This window comes from Formica exsecta, unplaced genomic scaffold (genome assembly GCF_003651465.1).
Source record: "Formica exsecta isolate Colony F162 unplaced genomic scaffold, ASM365146v1 scaffold72, whole genome shotgun sequence".
NCBI classification, from domain to species: Eukaryota; Metazoa; Arthropoda; class Insecta; order Hymenoptera; family Formicidae; genus Formica; species Formica exsecta.
Genome location: NW_021853485.1, coordinates 5,910,717 through 5,926,288, shown reverse-complemented (window position 1 = coordinate 5,926,288; position 15,572 = coordinate 5,910,717). Strand labels below are relative to the sequence as shown.

The following is a 15,572-nucleotide window of genomic DNA, read 5'->3' as shown; positions in this document are numbered from 1 at the left end:
ATAGAGACGAGGGGGAGGGGGATAGGTCGGCGGACGCTTGTCCGTGCGCGAAAGTTCACTAGCAGCATCCAGTGACATCGCGGAGCTCGACGCGCGCGCATCGCTTACATCGCGCGGGAGGATCGAATCCGCGATATCTGTCGCGAATTTTCTCGAGTAGCTACCGATCAAAAACGTAACACGTGTTAAAGATCTCGTCCGAATGCGAAACAATCGCGCGAGTTTTTTTTTCATCGTGACTTCGAGTGACGATCTTTCTTGGTTCTTGATTCTTCCGTTGGTATAGTGTTTGTTGGTATAGTGTTTGACATACGCGGTGCTTCCAATTGATGACAAAAAACCAACGATAACAAGGAGTACAATCGTGCGTGATTATCGGCGCTTTCGATCGATAAGAATAAATAACGTGACGATGCGGTACACGTTCGAGGGCGATGCGACGAGGAGATGATTACCGGGATCGAGTGAATAGTGTGTTGGCGGGAGGGTTGCAGATCGTTGCCACCGCCGATGACAGCCCGTGACACCACGTGTTCGCGACGTCATTCCAAGACGACGACGGCGGGGGTGACGTTGGTGCCGGGACGATCTGTCGCGGCGATGCCGTGATGCGTGTAATAACGCGTGTGCAAGCTGCAACTGGCAGTGTGTTTTGATCGAGTGTTAAGGGATTGACAGCCCAGGTAACGATCCTAATTCCGTTTATCTTTGTGATGCTGCTCGTGACGCGAATCTCGTAATAGTCGTTTGGCGAGTGTGTGTATGTGTATGTGAAATTCTTTGATGAAAAAAGGAAATTATCCAGAGGTGTGGCTCTTGCAAGTTTAATCGTGTTTATCTGTCAGATTTATTATTTCGCTTTTATATATGGTTTTTTCGTTTGCCCCGCCTTATATTTTTTTCTCGAGTCTTTTTAGTTCTAATACAAAAGATTAGTAATTCTTATATATTTTATAATGTGTAATCATATATGTTATTAAATTGCTTGCTTTAAATCATTATAAAATGTACAATATTTTATACATTTTAAAATTGAATAATTTGTATATTTTACACACGCCCACATAGAAAAAAATTATTTATCACTGATTCTAAGAAAACAAAAATAATAGCGTTGCTTTTTGTAACGGAGCAAAATTTAAATATAATATGCTATTACATTTTTTTTATTTAAATCTGTTTAGCATTAACTTGTTTTACATATTCTTGATTTATATTTTGCTCTATTTTGTCAATTTAAGAATTGATAAAATAATAAATCTTTTCCTGAATTCTGAAATAATTATTAATAAACAATGATCATATGCTTGTCATATTAACATTGTATCGATGCAAGAGTTCACTCTACAGCGGTTTGGGTTAGCGGTTTAGCCAAGAGGCGGTTGCCAGCATGTTGCTTAAGTTATCAGTAAGTGACGCGATGGTAAACCTACATCCTGTCGATATTCGATACAAGATTTAATCGATCGTATTGGCATTCTTCTCGAACTGTAAGATGTTTCACTCAACAACAACGTTTAGATATGTTACAATTTATGACAAATTACTGATTTTTATTGGCATATTTTTTGTTTATTGTCCAATTCGCAAACATTTCAGTAATAATAAAATTCAACGCAATACCCAGCAGGCTTTTTTTGTCATTGAATAAAGTTGTGATGTATGTATTACAAGAAAATAAATGTGGTCCGGGAAAAAAACGCTGGACTTTACTCGTAAATATATTGGACATTGTGCATCCAGTGTGTTCTCGGTTGCAATATTACGAAAGTTAAATAACAGCCGCCACAGAAAATCAAATACATAGCGTATTGCCAGCGCCAATAAGCCCTCGTCGAAATGATATTGACAGAGAATGCGTCAACGGCGAGCCGCAAAAGCATTTTCCGTTCCGAATTCAGGTAAAATATTAACAGTCAAAAAGGTGAATGCGTTACGCTTCGATTGTTATTCAACTCTTCCTGCCTCTGAGTGATTGCTGCGAAATGTGATAGCTGGTTTTCGATAAACGTATGCAAATAAAACAATATGCCTTTTACAGTTGCGAAAGGATTGCACTCAAATAAAATGAATAGTTTTTCGGCTTGTTGGTTTTTTGATTGATCGATTGACGTTGTATGTTGATAGCTACTAGATTTAAAATTCACTAAAATTTATTAGTAGTTTTTATTTTTTTATGATATATAAGTTAACTAATAACGTCAAGTAATTTGATAAAGTTTTTTCTCTGTCTTTACATGTCACAAATTTTATTATGTATAGTGGCATGTACGCTTTGTTCAATTTGTACAATTAATCATACTCGATGACTTACGCGTCGATCCATAAATCATACGAGATAGGATCATGGATAAAAATATAATTTTGATCAACCATTAGTTTTTTGATTGTTAATAGAATATACACACATATTTGATTCTTTTTTTATATATATTTAAAAGTGAGTTTCTTTTTCGAATAACAATTATACGGTAGTTCATCAAAGTAGAGAAATTAATGTTTTTCTCAGTTTACGCTCATTAGTATTACTGATGTGACATTCCGCAACAATAAACATTGACCGTTTTCCGCAGATGGTATTATAAAGTTTTAGCTTTTCTTCCATTTAGTTCTTTTTATTCGGGACGTTTGAACAGACAACAGCCAAACATTGAGATGCAACTTCTCGTTGTTGGACGAGCAATGCTCTAAGGTAGAGAGAAAGCTCTTTCTGCTCGTGAACTTGCAAAATATTACTAACGAAAGTATAAGCTAACTGCCTGTTCGAAACTTCCGCGGTACAATGTGCGGTGCGATGTAGCAAAAAAAAAAGGGGGGGGGGAGAGGGGGCGCTTTCATTGGCGAGCCGCGCACTTAAGGCAAATTAAGCGGTCCGCGCGCCATAAACTAGAATCTCTCGTGGCGACACATTTGGGGGGCAAACGGGGAACAACGTATTCTTCGTAAGAGAAGAGCTAGAACGTTTGTTCGAGGAAGAAGTTGCGAGCGATTGACCTAAAATTCCGAGAGCGTGTTTCGTTTGCGAGCGAGCTCTCGACAAATTCGTTGCTTCAGTTTCGTGAACGGGCTCGCCTGTCGTCTATTCGTGTTTCGCGAAAACTTGTTAGATCTCTATTCTCGCGCTACTTCGAGATGTCGAAGACGTCGTGCTTGTTGTTGCAATGTCTTCTGTTTACAGAAGTTTCTGCTAAGTTGCTAGATAGCTCCAAACACGGAAAAATGTACGGAAAATATTATGTTTTTTTAATACGTATTTTTCATTGGTGAAATTTAAATATGATAAATGAATATTTATAATCTAAATGTGACACATGCATTAGAGAAAATAATTTATAAATAAATTGAAATGGATAGGAGTAATATTAACGCTATTGCGTGTAACGTGGCAATATTAACACGTAACATGATAATTAATTACATTTCGTTGATATTATTTGCGTTACTTCTCTCGTAATGGTTTTAATGTTGTAAATGTTTAATCTCTAGATTTACATCTATAAACAGATAGCAGTAAACTGTTCGCTTTTTGTTGCTTCGTCAATATCGCATATATCGGTTTCAGTAGAAAATTACAAGAGATGATCGAATAATTAATAAAATAATAAAATCGATTCGCCGGAATGGAAAGAATGAGAATAGCTCTTATTCCGTTCCGTGGAAATCATCGTCGTCTTAAATGCGTCAATTTGCCACTTAACTTTGTCCGTTGATTCCATTCGTTCGCTGTCGCCAAACACGTTCATCTTTGATGTCTGCCAGGTTAGTCTCGCGAAATTTTCCTTCGGTCTTCACGGTCACCCTTTCGAACCTGAGCTCGGTTAATGGCTATTTAAGAGCTTCGTGAAAAGCCCAGAAGCGACTCCAGGGCTCCTCGATATCTCGTCTATCGGAACTTCCTAAGGTAGTCATTCTCCCAGTTCACTCCAGGCTCCATTATTCTTCGCGCTAATTCGACGTCATGATATTAGCCGGGAACTTTCGAGCCCCTTTCCAGTCAACTCGAGCTTCTGTAAGTGGCACATAGGATTTTATAGGTGTTACATGTGAAGAAATAATAGTATATCTTGTTCGGTGAGAGTTTAATGATAAAATAAGTCGAAAGAGTATCATTTTATTCGCAAGTGGGAAATAATTAAGTGGGTGATAACGCTATTCTATTTTATATCTTGTTGCTGAAACTATCAAGACTATTACTTGAATTTTTAAATCGATATTTTAAAGCTAACATAATTATTGCCATAATTTAGAGAGATAGAAAGATGAATATTAATATGTGTTATACATATAATGACATTAGATATTGTAAATTCTTTTTTGTTTTTGCTCCAATATATTAATTATATAAATTAACATAATACGATGTGTAGATAATTCGGTAATAGGACTCATAAGATTAGAAAATTGAAATAATATATATGATTCCAAGTTCTCTAACAAGTTCTCTAACGAGAGTTTTGGATTTCTTTAACAGTTTTTTTTTTCTCTAGACAAAAAGAATTTGTTCGATTTTCTTCTTCGACAGTTTTAGATGCAGCAAGAATATTGTCTTATCACAAGAATCACGATTTTCGTAAAACGGTCATTGTCTTGCGACGTGCACCCTTTTTCTCGGAATGAATCTCTTGTCACGTAGTAGTTGTAGCACGATGTGGAACCCGTCGGTGGGACAACTCTCCTTTCCGTAGCCGGCCGTACCAACATGGTCTGTAACCACTTTCCGGTATTCGCTTCGAGTGCGCACTTCGATAGAGATGAAGAGAGAGAATGGCCGGTAAGAACAAAAAGCGCTTATATATATACATGTACGTGATGTCGGCAGAAGGTTTGCGTGCTCGTTTCGATTCACGCCAATATCCGATCGTTAGAAATCAAATATCCGCCGTTTCTTTGTCTAACTGGAACGTTATGAGATTTCGTCTTAACGAAGAATCTTGTTTCAATTTATTAATATATCCTCCGTTAATTAATACATCCTTTGTTAAAAATTTAGACCGTTGAGACCATTAGGTATAAGAGGAAGCGTAAAGTTTTTTAATATAAGATAAAGGAGACAATTGTATGTGGAAAATAAAATTTATTAGAAATGCTTGTAGACAAAAACTCGATGAATTTCAGAAATAAAAGAATGTTCTTAAAAGAAAAATGGTCTTAAAAAAGTATCTTAATACATTTAATTAAATAAAAATTATTTGAAAAATGTTACTTATACAAAATTATAAAACGGAAAATTATAATTATTATAATTATTAAATTATAATCATTATATTATGTAATATAAAAAATAATGTTATTTTTATTATTATTGTATTAATATCAATAAGTTTTCTCTGAGAAATCATTCTGAGAAATAATATTATAGAGAAAAGTGGTCCTGAAAAGAATTGTTTTCAAGAGTCTAACATCGATACCTTTTACCAGTCGTTCGTTGCGCTATTGGTCTCGTAGAAACCATCGGGACGAAGCAAACACGCTCTTCGAGTCATCGATTCATACATTTACTTTGGACGGCAATGCTTGCTGTCGCATTTTCCGCCTCTCCGACCGGAAGCAGAGTTCATTTTGCTCGAGGCATAAAAATACCAGAGATAAAGCATCGAAAGTCGGTTCGAGATGAAAGGAATTTCAATTATTACCCGAGGCTCGCTTTATCTCGAAAAGCGAGATAAACTTTCATATTAAAAATATCGCATCGAAATTTCGCGAGTTATAGATGCGAAAGTTAATCGAGCAAATAATGCATAAGCCAACGGTGGTGTTTCGATAACCAACGTAATTATCGAGAGAAATAATAGTGCTGGTAATATTGGAAAAGCTGTTTATTGCATTTGATTGGAAACGATTATTGAGCATAATAATTTTTTTTTAATAGTAGATTTTATTTCACTGTACCTCATCCATAATCAAGAAAACGCTCTTTAAAAATTGGAGATATATTTTATATACAATCGCTGCATGCGATTCCTGATAATTATTTCGGCGATTGTCATTGGTGTGGCTATGCTAAAATCTTATTATACATAATATTTATACATATATCAAATAACCGTCGTAACCGAAAGCATTTGCATTTCTCGTTAGTAATGAAGGATGTAAATCTCGTTATCTATGACATTCGTTATTAGACGTAACATGATTTCAGTCTGTGTTATCTTTTTCGTATTCTTCTCGCAAAGTCATTACGCTCGCAAAACTCGCTGGAAGGACAAAGCGACGCAGTTTGCTCGCTGAAACATCGATCTCGTGTCCTGCCCTCGAGGGGTGCAGTACGCTCTGGTCGCTTTACAGTTCACCGGGAATGATCGGAAGCCCTAGTAGCGCGATCCGCTCTTTGGACAATGAGGGAGCAAAAAGTGGGAAAGTGTGGATAAGGATCGAGGATAAGCGAGTCGACGGGAAAGAATTCTCGATTAAATCTGGCAACTGGCGGCCCTTCGACTAAACCGACCGTATAAAATTCAATCACGTTTTTTTTTTTTATTTTTCTCGCCTCTTCATCTCTATCCGGTCAATTTTCAATTATTTGATTCTCATAAGGATCGAGGATAAGCGAGTCGACGGGAAAGAATTCTCGATTAAATCTGGCAACTGGCGGCCCTTCGACTAAACCGACCGTATAAAATTCAATCACGTTTTTTTTTTATTTTTCTCGCCTCTTCATCTCTATCCGGTCAATTTTCAATTATTTGATTCTCACGGAAGCTCTTTTAAATCGATTCATTATTAACATTTGCGATCTTGTCTTCGATTTTTGCGAATTTGTAAAGCAATGATTTCGGGATTTATATGTAGATATAAGTAATAGAAGATAAGATAAGTTGTGCATCTCTCTATATACATCTAAATATATATCGTTTTAATCTTTATTGTTATATTTTTAACAATGAGATTATTAAATGTGGCTGAAAAAATCTATCTTTAAAATTAAAGACGGGGCTTTTTCTGCATATTCGCAACATTATACATATTTTTATTATTATACATGCCTCACATTCACATAGGAGGATATAAAAGGATCTAGAGTAACAAACTTTTTGTGCACATTTCGTTATGTACAAATGCCGCAACTGTTACATATCTACCCAGATGAATGATACGTGTGTGTTGGCATCGAATTTTTGCGACTTTGTTTACTCACGTTGGACTACGCGACCCGCGAATTTTTTTTATCAATAATATTGCTGCATTTACAACGGATGGATCGTAACTCGACGTTTATTTTATTTATTTTATTTTTTTTTTAGCAGGTCATAATACATTACAAAAAATGTTTATTGTTAGTGTCATCGACGACAGAGACATTTAGTTAAACTACGTTAAAAATGATATAATTATGGCATTGGATTCAAAAAATATAATGAAAATCTTATGATCTTTCAAAATCAAACATGATCGTGCGAATACAAGAACGGGGCTACTATTTTGTGTCTAAATATTATAAGGATTATTCCTAAGCATTAATATTGTTAGTATTCATATTTATCATAATATTATTTTACATCTTTTGTTTTTTAATACAAGCTCGCTTGAATTTTGATTTTGTGCGATTAAATCTTTTACGGATTTATATCGCCATTTATATCCCCTATAGATCGCTACATATGTTATATCTCTTTCTAGAATTCAATAAATGTGTCGTGAATCTCTTCCTGCAACAATATATTTTATAAATTTTTATTTCATGAAATAAATCTTCTTCATGTCGAGTAATATTTATGCTACACAAACTACATATGCAAATGAAAATATATTTGATTTCTCTCGCCGTATACGTCTATTTCTAGCATACAATAAATGTGTCATGTATTTGTCACTTTGCAAATTTATTTAACTGATTGTTATTTTATGAAATGTATTAATCTTTTAATACTAGGAAGCGTTTACACCAGATGGAAATGGCAATATTTGATTTATTGCTTTACGTCTGTCTCTCTATGTAAACCAATTAACTGTGTTCTGAATTTATTACCTTACAAATTTGTACTGCGAATTTTTATTTCATGAAATAAAATTTTTCCAAACGTGGAAAAATCATGTAAGTTTCGATTATGGTAATGTTTGATTAATCTCAATACACAAAATAATTCATGATAGAGAGGAGGAGCTGTGGAATAATGATGGCGTCATAATCGGAACGGCGAAATGTTGCTTCGGTAAACTGGTCCGCGAGGCCCCACGCGAATAAGCTAGCATTGTCGCCGTACAAAGGATACTATTCACCTGCTACGTTTCGTAGATTTCCCACGAGTTTCACGGAGCGTATAGAGCTTCGAAAGACCCAAAGCATTTTTCTTTTTGCGCACCATCATTACTTTCGTATTCGCGATCCTTGTTAAAGCGATGCACGGAGAATCTATCATTAAGAAAAATGCATCGCGAGATGCGAACAATTTGCGATTACAATCGGTCGATCTTGCGATCGATAGCGCACACATCCGTCAGCTTTGCATTTTTTTCGCGAATTCCATGGAAATCCCATTATTCTTCGAAAGCAACGAAGAGAAGTTTGATAGCTCCCAAAAATTAGGAAAAAGTTTGATACACAAATGTGAGACAGTTTGACTCAAATACATGGGTATTTTTTGTTGCGGATAAACTAACTTTTTCGATTTTTTAAAGTTATATGATACCTTCAAACTCATCAAAAATGTGTGCATCGGAAAAAAAATTAAATTTGTGAACAAATATTTTGTTGATGCAAAACGTTGATACCACGCAAGGATCTATCTATCTTATATAGTCTGTCTCAGGTTTCTACGTATGTAAACTCGTTTTTTTTTTTTTAATGTCGATACATAGACAAATGTAATTGTAAAGTAAATTTGTTAAAGTTAGAATTCTCATCAATTTTGGTGAAAGGGAAGAAGGTTAGACAGAGAAAATAATTTGTCACCGGAAGATGAGCCAAAAATTTTTTAAATTATATTTGTAATCTTGAACAACTCGTTAAAACTTTTTATTGATTGCGCGAATATTCTAAAAAGGCAGTGTTTTTGATGCATGTTATGTTATTTGGAGTGATCGATCCGACTTTGGCTTTCAGTTCATTCTGATAAGTCGATCGCTGTTCATCCGATACCGTTGTATGTACGCATCGAACGCGGAGGCGAAATTAACAATAAACGCGTCACGCGTGACACGTATCAAACGTGACTATTGCTGCTAAATGCCAGTTACACATGTCAACGGTATCGCAAAATTTTGCTAAAAACGATCCGAGTAAAACGTCATCAATCCAAAAAGGCGCAGTTTTTCATAGCTTTCAATGGCATAAAATCTATCTTTCTTGAACTGTAAAGGAACAACACAATATGAGTCATATGTTTTCTATTCTAACAATAAGAAATATAAGATAATATGAAAAAAATGTTTAACGTCTATCAATATAGTAATATAGTATTTAACGTCGATAAAATCTAGTTCCGTCTTGTAGTCCTTGTTGTAGTCATTTTTTTATTACTTTATAAGAGGAGAGAGGGGGAAATTAGAAATGTTTTCATTATATAAATGAATTATATAAATGAATTTTGATATATATACGAAGATACGAAAGGAAAATATTTTTAAAATAAATTTTATATATTTTTGTTGTTTGTTGACAGGATATCGCCTGAGAGTCGAACGAGACGCGAATCACATTAGAATGGTTCGAGGGTGAAATCGCTAAAAAGACGTTCGTCAGTATGTTGCGGATATTGATAGTGGTGACGTGCATCAAAATATCGACGCTCGCCAGTGCACAGTCGAAAGGGACTACTTCTTTCGACGAGGATGCGAATAGCGACGAACCTGACCATCCAAGTGAGTACATAAGTATTCTACATAATTATTGTTTAACTCATAAGCTCGTAACGAGAATAAATGTAAAATTTGCTTGGTGCATGTTAACCAAGTAATTTATTGTTTGACTTGTGTCAACGGGATCGGTATCGCGTAAATTATTTAGAATACATATATACTTAGTAGTTTAGCCGAGTTTCGAGCTACTTTATCTGGAGTGATTAATGGTCGAGTGGATATTGACAAATACAAACATCCGTGTGGTGCCAATTAGTCTAGTTACAACTCTGGCTTACCTCAATACGCACGTTAAAAAAATACAATTTAATATTCGAGCAAATATTAGAGCGGATGGATTCGTGAATTCGAGCAATTGTGGAGAAATTCAAACATTTCCGGTCTGTTGGGAAACGCGAAAGCACATTTCCGGCATCGTTCGATGTAGTAAACGAACATAATGCATTTCTCCCCACACTTACGCACAGATATATACACACATGTATAGAGCGGGTCATGGAGAATGCACTGGAGAAACAATTTGTTAAAATGGCCAGGGGAACGTACGAGAATGCTTCTTTCTTTCGCCGGTCGTGTTGTGCAAATCGGCCGTCGCGAGAAGTCGTTTGGGCGATGGCGAAATGGCGAGGGCAAACTACTCGCGCAAATTGCCGCGGGCGCGTGTGCATACAACTTTTTCCCGAATTTATTCGCGTGCTGTTTGCCGGCGGAACGGATATCAAGATTAACGTTCAAAGCCGATGAAGAAGAAGCGGGACAAAAAGGGATAAAAAGGGTCGAGAGAGAGAAAGAGCCGATTCGCGCGCTAACTTCGACAATCAAGTTCCTCGAAACATATTGAAATCGCAATTACCGGTCGATCCGCAGCGAGAGATTCGATGGCGAAAGTCGCGAAGATCGTGCAGCGAGAGACCCGGTCCCCTTTAAAATTTCTACGCTGTACTCTTGCAGAGTTTTATCGAGAAGTTTGATGATCTCGTTGACACACGAGTGACATCCTCCATGGAGTGGAGGAAGGGAGGAAGGGGGTGGGATAACTTTCCGTCTCTCGCTTTATGCTGCGTTCTCTAGAAGCAGCTATCAATTTGCTTTGAGCCCTATGAATTTTTACGGGTTTTTTTTTCTTTTGCTTTTTTATCGATATTATCAAGCGACCTTTTATATCCTGTTTCGTTATCCGCTTTGACTTGTATCTGCCGTTTTATGTCTTCGAGCGTATTTTGCCCGAAAAAAGAACACAGTCTGCTTATTATTTTGATTGTGTCCATTTAGTATTTTTGCAAATATTAAGTACTGGTTCAAGTTGTCGTTTGTTCGCGTGCAAAGTGCATGTTTAACTGAGCTCTTTCAACTCGAGAAAGCATATTTTAGAGTTCTTTACTAAAGTTCATAAAATAATTAGTCAGAATGAAAGCAACACCGACGAATTATGGGACGTCGTATGTCGACTGGTCGTTGGAAGTTTATATGAGAAAAGCTCGGCGCACTTCATAAGTTCCCTGCACGAGGCCAAACTAATTAGATATGTATGAATAACCTGAGCGTCGGCCGGGAACATATAATTAATGCAGCCCACCGGCTAAGTGAGAAATTAATTATAATATGGAAATTGGAGTTGTCCCACCTCTCCCTCTCTCTCTCTCTCTCTCTCTCCCTCTCTTTCTCATTCTCACTTTCGCTCTCACGTTCACTCTCTTCTTTTCCGTCTCTACATGCTAAAACTCTGACCATATGAGCTTTTGCGCAGTAAAAGATTTCTCGACGCAGATGCACGTGCGAAACGTGCAGATGCAACCACGCACGTGTTTCGTGTAACGACACATATGTGACACGCAATGCTTTTTGCCGAATATATCTCTTGCCGAGAAAAAAAAAAATCTTTTATGCACGATAAAATCATCAACTTTCTTTGGGATTTATCATTGCGGCTGTTCACACAAATATCAATGAAAAATTTTATATATTTCTTTTTTCAAAATTAATTTTATGCTTGACTATCGCTATTTTGATGTGATTAAAATTCACACCTACTTTTCCGAACTTTCAGAAATATTGTTCTATTGTCTATATATATATATATTCTATGTTTATTAGATCAAATTGCGTAAATATAAAAATTTAATTATTCCGTGGAGTAATATGCATAATGATATTCTAAAATGAGGTGAAAATAGAATCTAGAATCGATAATGTAAGAGTCCCACGCAATTGCATATTACTTAGATAAAACTATAAATAGATATCACAAATCTAAGATATTGTAGCACTCTATGCTCTTGTATACTTTTTCTGTTATCTCGCAGATACGAATTTTGTGTTAGTGAATTTGGCGAATTTCGTACATTCTTAGGGAAGTGTTTGCTCTGCTACTGGCATTACGTACTTTCTGTTTGTACAACGTCGCGTTGTGTAGGTCAGTAACGGCGAGCGGGTCGATTCACATTCCAGTCCCATGTCTGCACGTACGCTTTACACGATGCCTTTTCTCTCGAGTATGCTACTGAACGGAAAATTCGCGCAATATGCAGGAGAGTTATTCTTGCAAAGTGTATTTATAACATAATAAATTTTTGTTGTATCTTAATTATTACAATAAATATCTCGCACACATTTGTACTTGAGATAAAAGGTGTGAGTCTAAAAATCCGACATCATGTGTACGGATTTTCAAGATAAAATATATAAGAAAAATGACAAATTCTGTGTAATCTTTTTATATAGCTTTTCTGTTGATTACGACAATGTAACTATTATAAACTTAATGAACTTATTACCTTTTTTTCTCAGACAGTAAAGTACATGCTTACATGTTGCGAACGACAGATTGCAATGCATAGCTACTAGAGAAAAAGCATAGAATAATAATGATATCGAGAATGAATAGAATCTGATATCGATACTGTATTAAACTCGCGACGAAAGAAAAGAAGATTTCGACCACAATCGGTTTAGCTCGTCGGTTAACTACTAGGGTTAACGGTAAACCTTGTTGCGGGATCGAGCCCACAGGAGTTACCCTCAACGAGAAGCGAGTTTCGGGCGAAACAACTCGAGACTACCTCGTCGAAGTTACGGTTTAACGGTAATCTCGTTGACGAGAGTCCGGCACACACTCGGGGCCTTATAGCGACGATTTTTGAGGTCAAAACCACAACGCGCAAGAGTGCGAAACCCTGAGCTCGTTAAAAAGTTTCCAGGTGATAGCTTATCGCGATTCGCGAACTTCGTTGTCCTCTTCAGGATACTTTACGATGATTTTTGAACCGTTGGTCTTTCAGTGTTTTGGGGAGAAAGAGAAAGAATGATAATTAGATTTTTGATGTATTAAACATTAAACTCTCGCGGCGATGTACATTTGTGAAACTCCATGATTGCATCATGATTAAAAAAAGCATTGTTTAAAATGAGCATTAATAATTTATAATTTGACAAAATAATAGATGAACAACGCAATTTTTAATTTTAAAGTTAAAATTATTAAGCAAAGTCTCTCTCTCTCTCTTTCGAATGAAATAACGAATAAGGCTTTCTCTTTATTTTGCTTTTAGGCGAAAGAACATTTGCGCCTCGCAACTTGAACTTTTTTTTTCTTTTAAACAGGAGGAGAGGATAGTTTTGTTCTAGAAGCTAGTGAATTTTATAACAGCGATACGAGATCTCATTTTCATAGTTTGACTCTCGGGTGGGGAACTTACTCGATTAAGAGCTCGGCGTTCAGAGTTGCAAAAATGCGTCGCGCTGTTCGGTTCGCAAATCGAGGTCGCCGCGGTCAACGGGGCGTCTCTTGCTCGTTAACGAGTTCGCGAGTTTGCCAAAGTCCCGTTTTGGGGTACCCCTGACAACGAGTTGAGGATTCCACTTAACTCGTTGCTTTGGTAAACTCAAGGACACTTTGTTAAGCTTAATCTCCTTTCACGGTTATTGGGTTCTGCTCTTTACAAACAAAGAGATGCGAGTCTCTGGTGAAGGGGGACTTAAGTCCTCCGGGACTGGATATACCGATGGCGATATTGCACAGGACCTCGCGAAAAACTCGTTGTGGTTTTCATCAATTTTGCATATTTTGCGCGAAATAATCTTTATTGTAATATTTTCTTTACACGAGAACGGGGAGATCAATAGAGTGAGAGAGAAAGATGGCGTTTTTGCAGGAAACTAAGAGATGCATTCGCGCTTATTACTGGGTAGGTGAGTTTTCATGCAGACTCGTTTGAATAGACCTGCCAGAGGTATAAAAGCAGATATAGCGATGCTTTGTTTTCTTATACAATTAATTGTTGATATTCTATTCGAAACAAGACTTAATGTACTGAATAAATCTTGAGGAAATACGCGGTTAAGAAAACGGATTTTTAAATATTCTTTTCAACGAGAAACGTTTTTTTGAAAAAAGATTTTAATACTTTTTGCATCATTGTTAAGGCGCATCCTGGAAACGCGACATGCATAGCCATTTTGTTACGGATGGTCTGACAACCGGTAGCACGGTCTTAACGATTATCATCGTTTTAATGAAATTTTGCTTCATCAGCATTTCATAAAAAGCGGTTAAGAAAAAAGTTTCTGTCATGGCGGTGACACAAAAGAGCTAACTTGATAAAAAGCGCCTTTGTGAAACCCAGCAGAGATGATGCCAGTGGTTAACATAGTACTTTACCTAGGATCTAAAATTCTCGTTTGCCTGCGGTTGAAATAATATCATTGAAATTACAATTTTTTTCGACGTTACATTAACGAAAAGAATATGGAAAAAAATTTGAATTTAATAATTTTTCCTATTCGAGAATTAACCATCATTTGTTTTTTCGGCATTAATTATTATTTTGAATTTGCTTTTTATTGGGTGTGTTCGGGGAGCACGCTTTTAGCGCTATGAGCGTGCTCTATCCTTGTTCAACTTTCAGTAAATAACAAAGATAGAACGAGAGACGCTTTTAGCGCGTAAGCGTGCTTCCCGAACGCAGCCATTGCATTGAGCGACGATTAACCATGCTTCTTTTTGTTACGAGTTTGATAAAATTTGAGTGAAGAACGATTCAAATTATTCAATAACAATGTTTGTGAAATCTGGAATGTAGATATTGTATTATACTGTCATTACATGGTCGATATTTATTATATAATGCGATATCTTGAGAATAATGGCATCCCAATTATATCATGTTTGTATGCGCAAAATTATTATATTTTATAACTATTTTATTTTATTTTTTTTATGGTATAATGTATCCATCATTTTTCCTCAAATACTTTATTTTTTGCAAACGCGGAATAAATATTGAAGCATATCCAATGTTTTCTTTGTTTTTCGCAATATTGCGTATTTGATATAGCAACGCGCGAATATAATATATGGAAATGTCAAAAAGTATTCAATATTCTTGCGGTTGCCAGTTTTCCTGTTTAAAATGCATACTCGAAAAGCATGCACTGGTAAAAACAAATGTGCCAAATGCATAAAAAATGTCCAAAAATGGCAGGATTGATGCTGCCAAAAAATACGAAACTAAGAGGCGTATCGTATATAAAAATATCCCAAAACTTTTATTTTACAGATGTTACGCTAGAAACATCAATCTCTACTTCATAGTATGTTCCTGTACGTTTTTCACTATGATATTATAAATATTTTATGTATATACATATTTTGCATAATATGGTACATAATTTTAACATATTTCGAGTTGCGAGTCTCTGGCCCATTCAGTAGATTCAACATCAGACACGAAAATCTCGCGGATTAAAATGGGCGCGGACAGAGAGGAACGATAAAAGAG

The 15,572-nt window shown here is 36.2% G+C and overlaps 1 protein-coding gene across 3 annotated transcripts in view; it reads left to right on the top strand.

The window, feature by feature from the left end:
• LOC115243376 (nephrin-like) overlaps positions 1 to 15,572 on the top strand; it is a 251,510-nt gene that overhangs the window by 34,771 nt on the left and 201,167 nt on the right. The window contains exons 1-3 of one of the 3 annotated variants that reach the window (XM_029820318.1): positions 77 to 683; positions 4,634 to 4,771; positions 9,600 to 9,798. In XM_029820318.1, the coding sequence (XP_029676178.1) occupies positions 9,681 to 9,798 (118 nt within the window). In that variant the 5' untranslated portion in view covers positions 77 to 683; positions 4,634 to 4,771; positions 9,600 to 9,680. Of the gene's footprint in view, positions 1 to 76; positions 684 to 4,633; positions 4,772 to 9,599; positions 9,799 to 15,572 lie in introns of those variants that run through there. The other 2 variants (XM_029820316.1, XM_029820317.1) reach the window with 2 other exon arrangements.